The sequence below is a fragment of the Grampus griseus genome (assembly GCF_964374135.1).
Source record: "Grampus griseus genome assembly, chromosome: 2".
Lineage (NCBI taxonomy): Eukaryota > Metazoa > Chordata > Mammalia > Artiodactyla > Delphinidae > Grampus > Grampus griseus.
Window position 1 is genome coordinate 40,387,087 of NC_139018.1, and position 21,287 is coordinate 40,408,373.

General features: G+C 39.0%; 1 protein-coding gene across 1 annotated transcript in view; it reads right to left on the reverse strand.

The window, feature by feature from the left end:
• SLC38A6 (solute carrier family 38 member 6) overlaps positions 1-21,287 on the reverse strand; it is a 74,706-nt gene that overhangs the window by 51,431 nt on the left and 1,988 nt on the right. Inside the window, exon 3 of the mRNA XM_082647795.1 lies at positions 19,959-20,032. Coding sequence (XP_082503921.1) covers positions 19,959-20,032 — 74 coding nt within the window. The remainder of the gene's footprint in view (positions 1-19,958; positions 20,033-21,287) is intronic.

Here is a 21,287-nt window from a genome sequence, read left to right on the forward strand (position 1 = left end):
AATAATATGTAGCCATTAAAAACTATGTTTATAATAACATGAAAAATGTCAATATTAAGTGAAAAACATAGGATTTGATTGAATATGATCTATAAAGCAAAACACTTTCCTATGATCAATGTTTTAATATCTTATTTATAATGTAAAAGATGTTTTGAGAGATATCAAAATGAGACGTGAGGATGACCAGTCACATTAATAGCAAATTCTTACAGAAGAGGAATAACATTAATTATGAAAATTATGGATTTAATTCGGCCTTTTACAGGAATTCATACAAGCAGTACTTGGCACAATCCTTAAATAAATAACTGAAAGCAGTCATTAGCAATCTATTTTAGGAAATTATTTTTTGATATTGAAGAAATCAATGCTATGGTTTTGAGGGGATGGAAAGGCTGTAAATCTTAATCAAGTAAATTGGGGAAAAATTTCTTCTTTAATGTACCATCAAGGCACACTTTAGTGCTATTTTGGCTAGACCAAGAGTTTGGCCTCCACAGGAATCGTTTGGAAAGCTGCTTCCCATGAAGTAGTGGAATATTTCCAGCTAGTTACTCCAGTGTTCCGTCTGCTTTGCATTTTTTCCTCAATGAAATAGGACAATTAATAAACTCTGGTTACAGTACAAAGCCCAAGTTTCAGCAGCAGCAATATTATCTTTGGAACTGGATTGAGGGACATGAGTTACTCAAATACAGTTCAACTCTCAGAAAGCAGGCCATTTGGAATGCACCCTTATTTTGAAATTCTTTTCTTTCTCATGTTTTCCTTCATTTTCCTCGTCTTTTTTCTCCGTAAGAGTGTCATGCAAGCCATTCATTTATGGAACATCTACTATGCAATTGTAACACCACTTCTGGTCTTTCTTAATATGTATGTAAATGTCAGTTTACCAACTAAATGTGGAATGATTTTAGAGCACCTGATGTAGCAAAAGAAAACAGAATGCTAGAGTAGAAGGAACATTCTCCTTTCAATTTCACAGAGGTGAGATACTGCAGGCAGAAAAAAAGTTCTAGGATCCCAACATATTGCTTGGCTCTGCAGTGAACAAGATTTAGTCATTCATATCCTATAAATGCTATTCACTGGTTTTCAACTTTAGACTCAACTTATACATAAAAAATGAATGACTTACATATGATTACAAAACAAAGTAAATATTGTCAACCTTGACAATATGAGGGTACAGCAGAAGGACTATGGGAAATAGAAAGAGAACAGGGGAAAGCAAGGATAGGAGCACTAATACATACGACATAGCAGAGTCAAGACACACCATCTAAAGTCCATGAAACAAAAATAAAACTTTAAATATATTGTTTATACTGAGTCTGCGCTCTAGAGCCCATGAGCCACAACTACTGAGGCCCGTGTGCCTACAGCCCGTGCTCCGCAACAAGAGAAGCCACAGCAATGAGAAGTCCACGCACCGCAACGAAGTGTAGCCCCCACTCGCCGCAACTAGAGAAAGCCCGCACGCAGCAACGAAGACCCAACACAGTCAAAAATAAATAAATAGATAGATAAATTTTAATAAATAAATGTATTGTTTACAGTTACAAATAATCAGTGAAAGAATTACTGTATACAAACTAATGAAAATTAGAAGGGGAAGGATTAGTACACCTGAGCTAAATCTTCACCTTTCATAATGAGGTGTCAACAGATAAAATTTAAATCAATAAATAACGGTAGAAGAATATTATTTAGACTTAGGAAGGTAACTCCCCAAAAGAATTCAAAACGAAAACTCTAAATGTTGCTAACCCTGTGAAATGGAAATGGAACTAGATGTGGGGAAGAATGAGCGGGGAAGTGCTTCAAGTCCTCCTGCGCCAGTGCACACACACATACGCATGTACATACACGTGTGTGTGACTGTTATTACCTTGATAAAATTAAAAGAGATTAATTTAAAAATATGTTTAACCCTGCAGAGACTCACACCCATCCTTCCCTGCAGCCCAATAACAAAAAGTTCAGTTCTGCTACAGGAAACATTCTGCCATCAAGGCAAACGATACGAAGGGATAATCACTACAAGAGCAGGGTACGCATACAATCTAGCCTAGGGTTTCTCATCCTGCCACTACTGACATTTTTGGCCTGGATAACTGTTTGCAGTGGGGGGCTGTCCCCCCATGCACTGTAGGATGTTTAGCAGCATCCCTGGCCTCTACTCACTAGATGCTAGTAGCACCTCACCCTGCCCTACAATTCTCAGCCATGACAACTAGAAATGTCTTTAGACACTGCCAAATGCCCCTGGGGGAGAAGAATCAAGGCAAGATGAGAACTACTTACTAGCAGAAAGGATGAGACAAGAACACCATTCAATGAAGATGGAGTCACATAAACAGCCCACTTAATTGTGAGAATATTGAACTATGCTCACTAATCACAAGAAAAAGATACAAAATTACAAATAGTTTGGACAGCTATCACTCCAAACAATAAACAAATTGAGATGGGAAATAGGAATAGGAAATAGGAATCTACTGTCTTTCAATCAGTTTCAATCTCGTTCGCTCTCACAGTGACAGCATCTCACAGTGCTGAAGGGGATTCCTGTGACCTTAGCAATCCATATCCTTCACACAGAGCCCAGACCAAAGCTGGGGAAAAATAAAAGGCTCTCAACTTTATTGAGAAATGGTGTATTGGTGTCCAACATGTCATGTAAATGTTGTACACTCTATTTTATAGACCATACAAGAAAGTTTCAAAGGTACTTTTGACTATATGTAATTTTTGCCTTGTGTGTTAATTTTGGAACTTTTAAAATAGTCCCTCTGTAGCTCTAAGCCATTCATCACCCACATATCCAGCTTTTATTAAGTATCCTCTGTATGTCAAGCACAGTTTGGTAGATGCTGAGAAAACAATGGTTAATGCTTTCAATATACACTAAATTTTCCAGGAATACAATTACCATGTAAATGGATGTTTGGTTTTGTTTGGAAATTTGCCAAAAACTGTTTGCCATTTAGGAAAATCACATCACTAACAGCATTTATTTTGTTTTTGTTTCTCCTTTACTTTGCTACATGGCATTACATTATGTATAAATACTGTATTAGTTTCCTATGGCTGCTGTAACAAAGTATGACAAATTTGGTGACTTAAAACAACAGAAATTCAGGGACCTCCCTGGTGGCACAGTGGTTAAGAATCTGCCTGCTAATGCAGGGGACACGGGTTTGAGCCCTGGTCCAGGAAGATCCCACATGCCGTGGAGCAACTAAGCCCATGCGCCACAAATACTGAGCCTGTGCTCTAGAGCCCGTGAGCCACAACTACTGAGCCCTCGTGCTACAACTACTGAAGCCCACATGCCTAGATCCCATGCTCTGCAACAAGAGAAGCCACCGCAATGAGAAGCCCACACACTGCAATGAAGAGTAGCCCCCACTTGCTGCAACTAGAGAAATCCCTTGCGCAGCAACGAAGACCCGACGCAGCAAAAATAAATAAATAAGTAAATTTATTTAAAAAAAACAAAAAACAGAAGTTTAGTTTCTCACAGTTCTGGAGGTCAGAAGGCCAAAATCAGTCTCACTGGGTCAGTATCAAGGTATTAGCAAGGCCACAATCCCTCTAGAGGCGCTAGAGAAAATCTGTTCCTTGCCTCTTCCAACTTCCGGTGACAGCTGGCATGACTTGATTTGTGGCCAAATCACTCCTATCTCTGCCTTTGTGGTCATATTACCTTCTCTTCTGTCTGTGCTCTCCCTCTGTGATACATGTGACTGCACTGAGTCCACCAGAATAATCTCCCTTGCGAAGTCCTTTTTTGCCATAAATGATAACGTTCACAGGGATTAGAATTTGGATATGTTTTAGGGGGCCGTTATTTAGCCCACCACAGGTGGGTTATAATACCTATAGGAATTTCATTTTAGATAGTAAAATGAGCATTTAGATTTTTTTTTTTTAATAAGAGGAGGGTGCTGTGATGGATAGTATTTCAAATCACTGCTCTGAAGGGTTTCAGTAAAAAAAAAACAAACATTGGGGAGAACAAGGGGCCATTTTACTCCTTATTTATTTCCTCATCATTGCTAACAATTAAAATCCTCATAAAAGAATTGCCACCTTACTTTAGGAAGAGGAAGATAGGGGACTATGTTCTCTCTCTCAGTGAGTTCTAGGAAGGACCAGAATTCCCTTTGGAAGCAACAATTGGTGAATCCCAGTATCCACCTTGACCCTTTTTGAACTACTTCAGTGGCTTCTCACTGCCTCAGCAAAAACTCCAAGTTCCTTAGGATCTGACACTTGTCTATCTCCTCAGTTTCACTTTCTTCTTTGTACCTTATGCATAAATAATAGTAAACTATTTTTGGTACCTGAGTAAAATGTTCAGTATGTACCTTTGTATATGCTGGAATATATTCTCTCTTGCCTTGTCTGCTACTCAAATTGCTTTTTAGCTCATTCCTCCAGGAATATTTACTGAACCTCACACTCCCCACCTCCACCCAGACAAGGCAAAACATTCCCTCCTCTGAGCTATCACTATACCTTGCACATATTGAAATTACCACACTGGACTTCCCTGGTGGCGCAGTGGTTGGGAGTCCGCCTGCCAATGCAGGGGACACGGGTTTGAGCCCTGGTCCGGGAGGATCCCACATGCCGCAGAGCAACTGAGCCTGTGCACCACAGCTGCTGATCCTGCGCTCTAGAGCCCATAAGCCACACTACTGAAGCCTGTGTGCCACACTACTGAAGCCTGCACGCCTGGGGCCCGTGCTCCGCAGCAGGAGAGGCCACGGCAGTGAGAGGCCTGCACACTGTAGCGAAGAGTGGCCCCCACTCGCCGCAACTGGAGAGAGCCCGCGCGCAGCAGGTTAGACCCAACGTAGCCAAAAATTTAAAAAAAAAGAAAAAAGAAAAGACTTAAATTACCACACTAGATTATGAATTATTTACTTATGTGTTTGTCTCCCCTTCTACATTATGACCTTTTTTAAGGGAAGGAAGTGAGTATTATTTACCTCTGTAATCCTAATAGATAATGAGTATAGAATGAATGAATGAACCTCTATCCTGGGCTTCAGTTCTAAGACCTGTCCATCTAGTTTTACTTCAAAGTCCACATATCCAAAACGGAACTTATTTTTATTTTGAACTAACATCTGCTGTGCTCTTATGTCCATTAATGACACTATCATTAATCCAGTGGCCTACACCAGAAATCTGGGAGATATCCTCAGACACCTCCTTCTCCACATTCAGTCTAACTTCCTTACGTTCCTTAACCTGTTTTTTTCTTTTATTCTCCTGTTAATACCTTGTTTCAATCTCCCACTATTGGATTCTTAGACTTTTTTAATAGCCAGGCTTGACTACTAACCTACCCAGGTACTGTTAGTGCAAATTAGAGCTAGACAGACAAATGAGAAAGGCACTCCCTTCAAGAAGAAGAGAAAGAAAAGAGTTTCCATCCTGAACACAAGCATGAACACATCCTGAAGGCAAGCATGGCCTGGAGAGCTGACTGTGCCTTTGTGAAAAGAACTACTCTAATCTGGAGGTGGCTCTTAGATCTGCTACTTGGTTGTTGTCCTGGGAATTCCCTCTACTTCTCCCCTGTGCTAGATTCCCTATTTTTTTGGTACTCTTTAACTTTGGTAAATGACATCCTGAATTGCTCATTAAGTAAGAGTGCACAGGAGATAATTTTTTGAGTCCTTACATGTATGAAAATGTCATTATTCTTCCTGCATACTTAAATGATAGCTTGGCTGGGTATAGAATTCTATACTGAAATCATTTCCCCCCAAAATTCTGAAGGTATTGCATTATAGTCTTATTTGAAGTACTTCCTGGGAAGTCTTTTGCCATTATAGTTTTTGATTCTTTGTATAAGAATTTTGGTTTGTTTCTCCTCTCTGAAGCTTTTAGTATAGCTTCTTTATAACTGTATTTCTGATTTTTCACAATTATGCACTTTTTTAAAAATTAACTTTTATTGGAGTATAGTTGCTTTACAATGTTGTGCTGGTTTCTACTGTACAGCAAAATGAATCAGCTATACATATACATATATCCCCTCTTTTTTGGATTTCCTTCCCATTTAAGTCACCACAGTACATTAAGTAGAGTTCCCTGTGCTATACAGTGTGTTCTCATTAGTTGTCTACTTTATACATAGTATCAATAGTGTATCTGTGTCAATCCCAATCTTCCAATTCCTCCCACCCGCCCCCTTGGTATCCATACATTTGTTATCTACGTTTGTGCCTCTATTTCTGCTTTGCAAATAAGATCATCTATACCATTTTACAAGGATGCACTTGATACGACTTCTTTTACAATCATTATATTGCTTACCAGGAAAAATTCTTTCAATCTGGAAACTAATTTCTTTCAGTTACAAAAACTTTGCTTGTATTTTTTTGTTGATAATTTTCTACCATCTAATTTTTTCTGTCCTCTTTTTGTGGAATTCCTATTATTTGCATGTTGAACCTCCTGGACTGATCCTCTCATTTTCTTATATTTTCTCTCCTATTTTCAAGCTCCTTGTCTTTTCCCCCCACAGGAAATGTCCTTAACTCTTTCAGCCCAGCTACTAAATTAATTTTAAATTTCCTTTTTTACATCTAAGACTCTTGTATTCTCTGACTATTCCCTTGTAATAATTTCTTGTTCTTGGTTCAACAATGAAATATCTTCTTGTAGTTCTCTGAAGCTATTAAATATATTATTTTTTTTAATGTTTTCATCTGGTCTCTGCATTATCTCTGTTTCCTCTTTTCCTCTGAGTTTGTTTCTTTCCTTTTTTTTTTTAAAGACTTCATTTTTAGAGCAGTTTTAGGTTCACAGCAAAATTGAGCAGAAAGTACAGACAGTTCCCACATTCCCTCTAAGCCCACACACGCATAGCCCCGCCCCCATCAACATCCCCCACCAGAGTGGTACAACTGTCACATCAATGAATCTACGCTGACGCATCGTTATCACCATAAGTCCACGTTTAGAGTTCACCCTTGGTGTTGTACACTCTATGGGTTTTGACCAGTATAGTATCATACAGAATAGTTTCACTGCCCTAAAAATCGTCTGTGCTCCACCTCTTCATTCCTCCTTCCTCCCTAAACCCTGGCAACTACTGATTTCTCACTGTCTCCATAGTTTTGTCTTTCCAAGAATGTCACATCGTTGGAATCATACAGAATGTAGCGTTTTTAGATTGGCTTCTTTCTCTTAGCAATATGCATTTATAAGGTTCCTCCATGTCTTTTCATGGCTTGATAGCTCATTTCTCTTTAGTGCTGAATTATATTCTATTATCTGGATGGACCACAGTTTATCCATTCATCTACTGAAGGGCACCTTAGTTGCTTCTAAGTTCTGGCAATTACGAATAAAGCTGCTATAAATATCCATGTGCAGGTTTTTGTGTCGACATAAATTTTCAATTCATTTAGGTAAACACCAAGTAGTACAGATGTTGGATCGAGGGGTAGACTCTATACCTTTTCACCATGGTCTTCACAATTGTTTTGTTAACATGTTACTTTCAAAACTACAGAACAGATACTTTCTCACATTTGGAACTTGCGTTTGGAGTAAGAGAAAAAGAGTCCAAAATAACTCTAAGATCTTTGGCCTGAGCAACTAGAAGGAAGATTTATTATTTAATTAGATGAGAAAAGACTGGAAGATGTAGATTGGCAGTGCAAAAATGGAGAGTTTGGTAAATTTGAGATTAATATATTAGATATCCAAGTGGAAGTATCATGGAGGAAGTTGGATATGAGACTGAAATTCAGGGGAAGAGATGCAGGCTAGGGGTATAAATTTTAGGGCCGTAAGGAGCCCAGAAGTGTAAAAGAAAAGAGATCAGAGGAATACTGCTGGGGTATTCCAATGTTTAGAAGATGGGGCGATGAAAAGGATTCAGCAGAAGAAAAGAGAAGGAGTATTCTGTGAAACAGGAAGAAAAGCAGGAGAGTCTGAACAGTGTTTTACAGAGGAAGGTGTGATCAACTGTGTCAAATGCTGCTGACTAGTCAACTAAGATGAAGACAGAACTGACCACTGGATTTAGCAATGTGTTAGTTGCTGGTATCATAATTTCTGTGGAATAATGGGGAAAGCCTGAATGAAGAGTGTTCAAGAGAGAATAGGAGGAAGGGGAAATTTCTGGTATAGACAACTATTTTGAGGAGTTTCACCATGAAGGCATAGGGCATACTGAACGAATGTGGAGTCATTTTTAAAATGGAAGAAATTATAGAATATTTGTAAACTGATAAGAAGAAAACAGAAAGGAACAAAGATGATGAAAAAGAAGAGAGGGAAGAAAGTGGCTGGAGTAATGTAGGTGACAGCAGATGGGGTCATAGCATAAGTGGAGGGATTGGCCTCAGATAGGAACACAAAGAGTTCATCCAAAGTAACAGAATATATAGCACAGATGAAGATGGGTAGGTAGAAGTGGTAGCAAGAGCTTATAAAGTTCTTTTATGATTGCTTCTAATTTCTCAGTGAAATAGAAAGTGAGAATATCAGCTAAGAATGAAATCAAGGAGAATGTGTTGAAGGTTTGAGAGAAAGAAGAAAAAGTCATCTCCTAGATAGCAGAGTAAGCAAGTGAATGAACTAAAGAAGTTAATATAGGTTAGGTGACAGCATCACAGATCCACTAGACATTGAATTATAGCGATATTAATCTGCATGGTTGTGTCTTCTTCAGGAGTATTCAACTGCACAGGTGCCTGTGTGAAGTAGGCAGAGTTACATTTAATCATGGTTGGAGTTTTGCCAGGGGAGTAGCATGATGAAAGGGAGGAGCAAGGGAGTGATTCTAATAATATACCAGGAAACTTCAACTGGATAAAGAGGGGAAATATGGACAAGAGAGTGAAGGAGAGTGCGAAGGTGGTAGATCAATGAACTCAAGTCCTGGCGGAGGTGAAGAACTGCCAGAGTTGGAGTACTTGAGGGAATTAGTTAAAAAAAATTAAAAAGATGGTGGTTTTGGGAGGATGAGATTCTTGAAAATGAGAGTTTGGAGGGGATGCAATTTTGGTAATGACAAGATCAATGGTATGACCATGGAAATAAGTAGCTGAGGCAGGCCAGGAGTATGATCATTAGAAGAGAAGAGGTTAAGGAAATGAAAGATTTAGAAGAATTATCTACATGGATATTGAAATCATCCAGAATTATGACAGGGCTAAAACTGAAGAAACTGAAAGGAAAGCAGAAGCTAATATATGCATAAAATGACAAAGTGGCTGAGGAGTCTATAGATGTTAACCATAAAGGGGGAAGTAGGTAGCATAGAGTTATGAGATTCAAAGCTGGGGGTTTAGGGAGAGGTAGGTGGTTGACAAGTGGAAATGAGGTATGACTAGGACACCTATCCCAGCTTTAGACAAGTATGAGGGACATGGAAGAGAAAAGAGTGGCCACTTGAGAGGACTAAAGGGAAAGCAGTGTCCTCAGAGAAGTCTTAGGTTCTCTTAGAGTAAGAAAGTTAAGGAAATGTTCAGAAAAGAGTTGAGGACACAGGGTTTTACTGGTGACTGACCATACATTCTAGAGGGCACACTGGAAGGGTTTCAGGAATTGGGGAGAAGGGGGAGACGAAGTCAGAAAATAGATGACAAACAACAAGGTCCTACTGCATAGCATAGGGAGCTAGATTCAATACCCTGTGATAAACCATAATGGAAAAGAATATATAGATGTATAACTGAATCACTTAGCTGTACAGCAGAAGTTAACACAACATTGTAAATCAATTATACTTCAATAAAATTTAAAAGAAAAGAAAAGAAAATGGATGACAGAACCATATGGAGTGAGTCTGGGAAATGAAGGATAACATAGGATTCTTGAAGTGACTGACATACATTGAGATAAGTGGTATAATGTCATTAATTCAAGTGATCTCAAGGCAAATAATGACGACAATGCAATGAGTGGTGGGGATCAAGGACTAGGAAGTAGGGTCCTGACCAGATGCAGGCTGAGTTCTAAGACTCTGATTCCCTTCTGCTGACACTGATGTGGAGGCCAGAGGAGGGGAGTTCCTCATTTATTCTCAGAGCACAAAAATTTCCTCAAAGAATCATAACAAGCCAACTGTTTCTGAGACAGCGATATGTACAAGACTTTGCAATCCTTATGGGTTCTGGCCCAATGAGAACTCATAACAATAAAAGCTAGCATTTACCAAGGACCCTACATTTTATATACATTATTATATTTCATTCTCACAACAATCCCAAGAGAAAAGTATTATCACTACCATTTTAGAGTTGTCAAACTAAGGCTAGAGAGATTAAGGTACCTTACATGCTGCCTCAGCTCCCAAGAAAAGTCCAGATAGATCCCAAATCTTACATAAAATCGAAAACAGCATAATTTTGTGTGAAGAAATCCTTTACTTTCATAAAGATAAAAAATTCTCTTGCACTCCAGGCAAATAAATGAAGAAGTTAATCTGTAAAGACTTATGATAGCCCTTTCTCCAACCAATGAATTCAATCTGAGCATAATACTCCTTTATGACAGTCCAATAAACTGGGGAGAAAATTTAGCTACACATTATTCTCTAGAATGAATACATATATATATATTTTTTTTAATATAAAAAATTTGTTAAAGTCTACCTCCACAGAGAATTTTACAATCACTGAAGGAAATTCAATCAACAGAAGGCAGGTGCATCAGTGTATATGAAGAACCATGAAGAAGTTAGCTCATGGACCAAATAAGCTACAAAAATCAAAGAAAAAGAAAAAAGAAAGAGAAACAGAGCTTCTCACTTATATGTCCAAAGTTACAGAAAAGAACAACAGAGAGTATCAGAATTTCAAAGTTACATACAGATAAACTGAAGGAAAGCAAAAAAATTAGAATTATTTGGAAATCTTCATAAATTGAATATTACTTCCAAATAATTTAAATTAATAAAGCAAAACACTTTAGTTAATGAAGACATAATTGCCATGTAGTTGACTAATGTATTAATCTTTTAGTAGAATCCATGATAAAATAACATATGAAGATGTTAAACGATCACAATTAAGTAAAAATAATTTTTTTACACAAAGAAGCAAGATTTCAAAACATGTCATTAAAATTCCAGTCAAGTTTCAGCAGGATTTACAAATATACTCATTTAATGATCTTATTCCTGAATTTGGGATGTTGTTATGAACAATTTGTTACTCTGAGATTAATATCATTGCATTGTTTCCTAGTATTTTTATCTGTCCACACTTTCACCCAAGCCCCTTTAAAGCAGAGGAATATATTTGTGGGTTGGATGGCCAAAAGCATTGGCACAAGTTACAGCTATGAACTATGGATGCTAAATCAGTTTTGCATAAGAATCCCCTGGAGGACGTTTAAAAATATATTCCTGAGTCCCACCTCAGATTCTTGGAATTAGAATCCCTGAGGCTTAGAAACCTGTTTACAGAACAATCTGCAGGTGTGTCTGATGCATAGACAGATTAAACAGACTAGAGCTGTAGATTTAGAACTATGCTCTAGAGACAAAATACTCAAATACCTGTGAGCTTCCCTCACCTGTTTCAGCCAGAATAATCCTATTTTTATCTATTTTATGTATCTATTCTGCTTCTTAAAGTCTGAAAACAAAGACCAGATACGGCAAAGTGAACCCACACACATAAGAATTAAACTCATGATTCTGGAGTCAAAACTGACCTAATCCAAAAATAGACAAGACTAGGGACTTCCCTGGTGGTCCAGTAGCTAGGACTCCGCACTCCCAGTGCAGGGGGCCTGGGTTCGATCCCTGCTCAGGGAACTAGATCTCACATGCCACAGCTAAAAATCCTGCATGCCACAACTAAAAGTTCCCACATGCTGCAACTAAAAGATCCCACATGCCACAACAAAGATTGAAGATCCCGTGTGCTGCAACTAAGACCTCGCAAATAAATAAATAAATATTAAAAAAAAAAAAAGATGAGATTAGACAGATAAAAAGACCAGGACTGCAGAGAGGGAAGATGGCGGAAGAGTAAGACGCGGAGATCACCTTCCTCCCCACAGATACATCTGAAATACACCTACACGTGGAACAACTCCTACAGAACACCCACTGAACGCTGGCAGAAGACCTCAGACCTCCCAAAAGGCAAGAAACTCCCCACGTACCTGGGTAGGGCAAAAGAAAAAAGAAAAAACAGAGACAAAAGAATAGGGATGGGACCTGCACCAGTGGGAGGGAGCTGTGAAGAAGGAAAGGTTTCCACATACTAGAAGCCCCTTCGCGGGCGGAGACTGAGCGTGGCGGAGCAGGGAGCTTCCGAGCCACGGAGGAGAGTGCAGAAACAAGGGTGCGGATGGCAAAGCAGAGAGATTCCCGCACAGAGGATTGGTGCCGACCGGCACTCACCAGCCCAAGAGGCTTGTCTGCTCACCCGCCGGGACGGGCATGGGCTGGGAGCTGAGGCTCCGGCTTCAGTGCTTAGATCCCAGAGAGAGGACTGGGGTTAGCAGCGTGAACACAGCCTGCAGGGGGTTAGTGCACCACAGCTAGCCGGGACGGAGTCCGGGAAAAAGTCTGGAGCTGCCAAAGAGGCAAGAGACTTTTTCTTCTCTCTTTTGTTTCCTGGTGCGCGAGGAGAGGGGATTAAGAGCACTGCTTAAAGGAGCTCCAGAGATGGGGGCGAGCCGCTAAGGCTGTTGCTGCCGCCACCAAGAAGCCTGTGTGCAAGCACAGGTCACTATCCACACAGCCCCCCCTGGGAGACTGTGCAGCCCGCCACTGCTAGGGTCCCGGGATCCAGGGACAACTTCCCCAGGAGAACGCACGGCGTGCCTCAGGCTTGAGCAACGTCACGCCGGCCTCTGCCACTGCAGGCTCGCCTCGCACTCCGTGCCCCTCTCTCCCCCTGGCCTGAGTGAGCCAGAGCCCCAGAAGCAGCTGCTCCTTTAACCCTGTCCTGTCTGAGCAAAGAACAGACGCCCTCAGGCGACCTACAAGAAGAGGCGGGTCCAAATCCAAAACTGAACCCAGAGAGCTGTGCCAACAAAGAAGAGAAAGGGAAATTTCTCCCAGCAGCCTCAGGAGCAGCGGATTAAATCTCCACAATCAACTTGATGTACCCTGCATCTGTGGAATACCTGAATAGACAACGAATCATCCCAAATTCAGGAGGTGGACTTTGAGAGCAAGATATATTATTTCTTCCCCTTTTCCTCTCTTTGTGAGTGTGTATGTGTATGCTTCTGTGTGAGATTTTGTCTGTATAGCTTTGCTTTCACCATTTGTCCTAGGGTTCCGTCCGTCCGTTTTTGTTTTGTTTTTTCTTTAACTTAAAAAAATTTATTTCTTATTATTTTTTATTTTATTTTATATTTATTTTATTTTATTTTATTTTATCCTCTTTCTTTCTTTCTACTTTTTCTCCCTTTTATTCTGAGCTGTGTGGATGAAAGGCTCTTGGTGCTGCAGCCAGGAGTCAGTGCTGTGCCTCTCACGTGGGGGAGCCAACTTCAGGACACTGATCCACAAGACACCTCCCAGCTCCATGTAATATCAAACGGCGAAAATCTCCCAGAGATCTCCATCTCAACACAAAGACCCAGCTCCACTCAACGACCAGCAAGCTACAGTACAGGACACCCTATGCCAAACAACTAGCAAGACAGGAACACAACCCCACCCATTAGCAGAGAGGCTGCCTAAAATCATAATAAGGCCACAGACACCCCAAAACACACCACCAGACGTGGACCTGCCCACCAGAAAGACAAGATCCAGCCTCATCCACCAGAACACAGGCAATAGTCCCCTCCACCAGGAAGCCTACACAACCCACTGAACCAACCTTAGCCACTGGGGACAGACACCAAAAACAACGGGAACTACAAACCTGCAGCCTGCAAAAAGCAGACTGCAAACACAGTAAGATAAGCAAAATGAGAAGACAGAAAAACACGCAGCAGATGAAGGAGCAAGATAAAAACCCACCAGACCTAACAAATGAAGAGGAAATAGGCAGTCTACCTGAAAGAATTCAGAATAATGATAGTAAAGATGGTCCAAAATTTTGGAAATAGAATACAGAAAATGCAAAAAACATTTAACAACGACCTAGAAGAACTAAAGAGGAAACACGCAACGATGAACAACACAATAAATGAAATTAAAAATACTCTAGAAGGGATCAATAGCAGAATAACTGAGGCAGAAGAATGGATAAGTGACCTGGAAGATAAAATAGTAGAAATAACTACTGCAGAGCAGAATAAAGACAAAAGAATGAAAAGAACTGAGGACAGTCTCAGAGACCTCTGGGACAACATTAAACACACCAACACTGGACTTATAGGGGTCCCAGAAGAAGAAGAGAAAAAGAAAGGGACTGAGAAAATATTTGAAGAGATTATAGTTGAAAACTTCCCTAATATGGGAAAAGAAATAGTTAATCAAGTCCAGGAAGCCAGAGAGTCCCATACAGGATAAATCCAAGGAGAATCACGAAAGACACATACTAATCAAACTATCAAAAATTAAATACAAAGAAACATATTAAAAGCAGCAAGAGAAAAACAACAAATAACACACAAGGAAATCCCCATAAGGTTAACAGCTGATCTTTCAGCAGAAACTCTGCAAGCCAGAAGGGAGTGGAAGGACATATTGAAAGTGATGAAGGAGAAAAACCTACAACCAAGATTACTCTACCCAGCACGGATCTCATTCAGATTTGACGGAGAAATTAAAACCTTTACAGACAAGGAAAAGCTGAGAGAGTTCAGCACCACCAAACCAGCTTTACAACAAATGCGAAAGGAACTTCTCTAGGCAAGAAACACAAGAGAAGGAAAAGACCTACAATAACAAACCCAAAACAATTAAGAAAATGGGAATAGGAACACACATATCGATAATTACCTTAAGTGTAAATGGATTAAATGCTCCCACCAAAAGACACAGACTGGCTGAATGGATACAAAAACAAGACCCATATATATGCTGTCTACAAGTGACCCACTTCAGACCTAGGGACACATACAGACTTTCTTTTGACTTCCATTTGCATGGAGTATCTTTTTCCATCCTGGAAAAAGATACTCCATGCAAATGGAGTATCCATGCAAATGGAAAAAGATACTCCATGCAAATGGATATCAAAAGAAAGCTGGAGTAACAATTCTCATCTCAGACAAAATAGACTTTAAAATAAAGACTATTAGAAGAGACAAAGAAGGACATTACATAATGATCAAGGGATCGATCCAAGAAGAAGATATAACAATTGTAAATATTTATGCACCCAACATAGGAGCACCTCAATACATAAGGCAAATACTAACAGCCATAAAAGGAGAAATCAACAGTAACACATTCACAGTAGGGGACTTTAACACCCCACTTTCGCCAATGGACAGATCATCCAAACTGAAAATAAATAAGGAAACACAAGCTTTAAATGATACATTAAACGAGATGGACTTAACTGATATTATTAGGACATCCCATGCAAAAACAACAGAATACACATTCTTCTCAAGTGCTCATGGAACATTCTCCAGGATAGATCATATCTTGGGTCACAAATCAAGCCTTGGTAAATTTAAGAAAATTGAAATTGTATCAAGTATCTTTTCCGACCACAACGCTATGAAACTAGATATCAATTACAGGAAAAGATCTGTAAAAAATACAAACACATGGAAGCTAAACAATACACTACTTAATAACGAAGTGATCACTGAAGAAATCAAAGAGGAAATCAAAAAATACCTAGAAACAAATGACAAAGGAGACACGATGACCCAAAACCTATGGGATGCAGCAAAAGCAGTTCTAAGAGGGAAGTTTATAGCAATACGATCCTACCTTAAGAAACAGGAAACATCTCGAAAAAACAACCTAACCTTGCACCTAAAGCAATTAGAGAGAAAAGAACAAAAAAACCCCGAAGTTAGCAGAAGGAAAGAAATCATAAAGATCAGATCAGAAATAAATGAAAAAGAAATGAAGGAAACGATAGCGAAGATCAATAAAACTAAAAGCTGGTTCTTTGAGAAGATAAAAAAAAATTGATAAACCATTAGCCAGACTCATCAAGAAAAAAAGGGAGAAGACTCAAATCAATAGAATTAGAAATGAAAAAGGAGAAGTAACAACTGACACTGCAGAAATACAAAAGATCATGAGAGATTACTACAAGCAACTCTATGCCAATAAAATGGACAACCTGGAAGAAATGGACAAATTCTTAGAAATGCAAAACCTGCCAAGACTTATTCAGGAAGAAATAGAAAATATGAACAGACCAATCACAAGCACTGAAATTGAAACTGTGATTACAAATCTTCCAACAAACAAAAGCCCAGGACCAGATGGCTTCACAGGTGAATTCTATCAAACATTTAGAGAAGAGCTAACACCTATCCTTCTCTAATTCTTTCAAAATATAGCAGAGAGGAACACTCCCAAACTCATTCTACAAGGCCACCATCACCCTGATACCAAAACCAGACAAAGATGTCACCAAGAAAGGAAACTACAGGCCAATATCACTGATGAACATAGATGAAAAAATCCTCAACACAATACTAGGAAACAGAATCCAAAAGCACATTAAAAGGATCATACACCATGATCAAGTGGGGTTTATTCCAGGAATGCAAGGATTCTTCAATATACGCAAATCAATCAACGTGATGCACCATATTAACAAACTGAAGGAGAAAAACCACATGATCATCTCAATAGATGCAGAGAAAGCTTTCAACAAAATTCAACACCCATTTATGATAAAAACCCTGCAGAAAGTAGGTATAGAGAGATCTTTTCTCAACATAATAAAGGCCATATATGACAAACCCACAGCCAACATAGTCCTCAATGGTGAAAAACTGAAACCAATTCCACTAAGATCAGGAACAAGACAAGGTTGCCCACTCTCACCACTCTTATTCAACATAGTTCTGGAAGTTTTAGCCACAGCAATCAGAGAAGAAAAGGAAATAAAAGGAATCCAAATCGGAAAAGAAGAAGTAAAGCTGTCACTGTTTGCAGATGACATGATACTATACATAGAGAATCCTAAAGATGCTACCAGAAAACTACTAGAGCTCATCAATGATTTTGGTAAAGTAGCAGGATACAAAATTAATGCACAGAAATCTCTGGCATTCCTATACACTAATGATGAAAAATCTGAAAGTGAAATTAAGAAAACACTCCCATTTACCATTACAACAAAAAGGATAAAATATCTAGGAATAAACCTACCTAAGGAGACAAAAGACCGGTGCAATTATAAATTATAAGACAGTGATGAAAGAAATTAAAGATGATACAAATAGATGGAGAGATATACCATGTTCTTGGATTAGAAGAAGCAACATTGTGAAAATGACTCTACTACCCAAAGCAATCTACGGATTCAATGCAATCCCTATCAAACTACCACTGGCATTTTTCACAGAACTAGAACAAAAAATTTCACAATTTGTATGGAAACACAAAATACCCCAAATAGCCAAAGCAATCTTGAGAAAGAAAAACGGAGCTGGAGGAATCAGGCTCCCAGATTGCAGACTATACTACAAAGCTACAGTAATCAAGACAGTATAGTACTGGCACAAAAACAGAAATATAGATCAATGGAACAGGATAGAAAGCCCAGAGATAAACCCGTGCACATATGGTCACCTTATCTTTGATAAAGGAGGCAGGAATATACAGTGGAGAAAGGACAGGCTCTTCAATAAGTGGTGCTGGGAAAACTGGACAGGTACATGTAAAAGTGTGAGATTAGAACACTCCGTAACACCATACACCAAAATAAGCTCAAAATGGATTAAAGACCTAAATGTAATGCCAGAAACTATCAAACTCTTAGAGGAAAACAGAGGCAGAACACTCTATGACATAAATCACAGCAAGATCCTTTTTGACCCACCTCCTAGAGAAATGGAAATAAAAACAAAAATAAACAAATGCGACCTAATGAAACTTAAACTTAAAAGCTTTTGCACAGCAAAGGAAATCATAAACAAGACCAAAAGACAACCCTCAGAATGGGAGAAAATATTTGCAAATGAAGCAACTTACAAAGGATTAATCTCCAAAATTTACAAGCAGCTCATGCAGCTCAGTAACAAAAAAATAAACAACCCAATCCAAAAATGGGCAGAAGACCTAAACAGACATTTCTCCAAAGAAGATATACAGATTGCCAACAAGCACATGAAAGAATGGTCAACATCATTAATCATTAGAGAAATGCAAATCAAAACTACAATGAGATATCATCTCACACCTGTCAGAATGCCCATCATCAAAAAATCTAGAAACAATAAACGCTGGAGAGGGTGTGGAGAAAAGGGAACACTCTTGCACTGCTGTTGGGAATGTGAATTGGTACAGCCACTATGGAGAACAGTATGGAGGTTCCTTAAAAAACTACAAATAGAACTACCATATGACCCAGCAATCCCACTACTGGGCATATACCCTGAGAAAACTATAATTCAAAAAGTGTCATGTACCAAAATGTTCGTTGCAGCTCTATTTACAATAGCCAGGAGATGGAAGCAACCTAAGTGTCCATCATCGGATGAATGGATAAAGAAGATGTGGCACATATATACAATGGAATATTACTGAGCCATAAAAAGAAACGAAATTGAGTTATTTGTAGTGAGGTGGATGGACCTATAGTCTGTCATACAGAGTGAAGTAAGTCAGAAAGAGAAAGATAAATACCATATGCTAACACATATATATGGAATCTAAGAAAGAAAAAAAGGTCATGAAGAGCCTAGGGGTAAGATGGGAATAAAGACACAGACCTACTAGAGAATGGACTTGAGGATATGGGGAGGGGGAAGGATAAGCTGTTATAAAGTGAGAGAGTGGCATGGACATATATACAGTACCAAACGTAAAATAGATAGCTAGTGGGAAGCAGCTGCATAGCACAGGGAGATCAGCTTGGTGCTTTGTGACCACCTAGAGGGGTGGGATAGGGAGGGTCGGAGGGAGGGAGATGGAAGAGGGAAGAGATATGGGAACATATTTATATGTATAACTGATTCACTTTGTTATAAAACAGAAACTAACACACCATTGTAAAGCAATTATACTCCAATACAGATGTTAAAAAAAGAAAAACAAAAAAAGACCATGACTGATGGACATAGAGTATTTGTTAATGCCAAAAGAAAAACCTTATGAAAGCAGTTCCATAATTCATACACTTTTATTTATTGCAACTTAAAAGAACTTATTCAATAAATGACTGAACTGCATAATAAAGTTTCAAATGGAAAAAACTCATACACATATAAGGGGGGCAGAAATGGCAGCAGTAGATCTGGGAAGGTGTTCTCGAGGAGATGATCACCCTACGAGAAAGATGACCAGCATGAACACCTGTCTACTGCCCCATAACACAAGGTCTGGATCCTTTAAACACCTTTCAGGTGCTTCCCCTAATCTAACCCAGAAAACTATGTCACATGTTGTAGAGAAAGGCAGGGAAGAATGCTGGTTTCCTCCTCCCATTCTGTCCTTGGATAGTCCCCTGTAGGATTGGGTCTACATATCCTGACCTTTTGAAATTTTCCATTTCAACCATCCTACCTAATAATAATGTATGTCCGCTGGAAATCTGAGATTTGAGACAGCCAATCCAATGTACATAGATATAATCACAATGGGCTACTTCATCAAATGAACCAGCATAGCGCTTCCCTGGTGGCACAGTGGTTGATAGTCCGCCTGCCGATGCAGGGAACACGGGTTCGTGCCCCGGTCCGCAAAGATCCCAAATGCCATGGAGCAGCTAGGCCCGTGAGCCATGGCCGCTGAGCCTGCGCGTCCAGAGCCTGTGCTCCGCAACGGGAGAGGCCACAACAGTGAGAGGCCCGCGTACCGCAAAAAAAAAAAAAAAAAATCAGCATAACATTTTACTCACCTGTCTGAATACACAAACTAAGCAGGAGATGAACTGAGTAAGAAGCCAGGAGAGCGACTATCAGCAGCAAGAAACTAAAATATAAAACAGCACATGGTCAAATCCCCCCAAATTTCTTTTTTATGGTATCTCATTAAAAAAACAATTTTTTTTTCACATTGAAATGCTCACAGGGACTGTCTTTAAGTAGTTGGATTATGGTCATTAAAGAAAGTAAGAAGATACTTTCTATATTTACCAAATTTTATGTAAACGAATATGTACTGCTTTTAAAACAAAACTCAGAAAAAAACCAAAGTTTATTTAAAGCGACAGAAGAATTTCCTTCTTTAGCGCTCTTGTCTGCTGACTGCTGGTTTAGCCATTCAGTTAGCTTGTAATACATCCCTTTTATAACTATTTTTCCTATTGTTAAGTCTAGAGAGAAGTTTCAGTTGTGAAATCTCATTGTCTTCTGTTTTCTTTCCTCTAACCCTCCCCTTCCAAAGATGTGTACCTCCCTATAATTTTGAATTAACACTGCATTTCCTAGCATCTATTAAACACACACTCACCAAACCAAACCAAAAAAATACAGTTAACACACTTCTAATGACACAATTTGAAAAATGTGCAATGTAATAATTGGAGTCCTCCAGCCAAAAGTATGAAAAGAAACAGCATGAATAATCCCCTACTTATTCTCAGGAAGGTACTGGCAGGACAAACTTCTAGAGAGCTGTCCCCAGTGGCGTGCTCCCGAAGTTGAAGAAATTCTATCTTTGTAGTCCACTTAATATTTGTTAATCAGTAGCAAAACTGAGAGGTGAAAGTACACTTGTCAACTGATGTCAGAGACCTCACAAAGTAACAGTTTGGCATCACCAAATGGAAACTGTGATATGATTCAGCAAACACCCATTCAGTGGTATACATCTGCGTTTAAGACGCTGGAGTATAAAATGTGATTTTTTAAAGGGAACTAAGAAATAAGTCCCATGATTATGTCTTGCCTAAGATGTCACACATAGCTTTGAAGTTTTAAAACTATGGAAGTCCATGAATACATCCCATAATAAAAGCAAGTTGGTTTGCTAAGCAAGTTGGTTTGCTAAACAAGAATTTCAAAATAAAGGCAAAAATGAACCTAAATGAGACTGTGTATTTTATTTTTATTATTTTTTTGAGACTATGTATTTTAAATTTCCTAGAAAAATAGGTCTGCTTCTACTGACAAAACAAACTTGTTCATTCATTCTGTTATGCATGGTGCTAGATGCTAAGGATAAGGTCTAGTCCTAAAGGATTTCAGGGTTTAGTGGGGAAACTCACTTGCAAACAAATCATTAT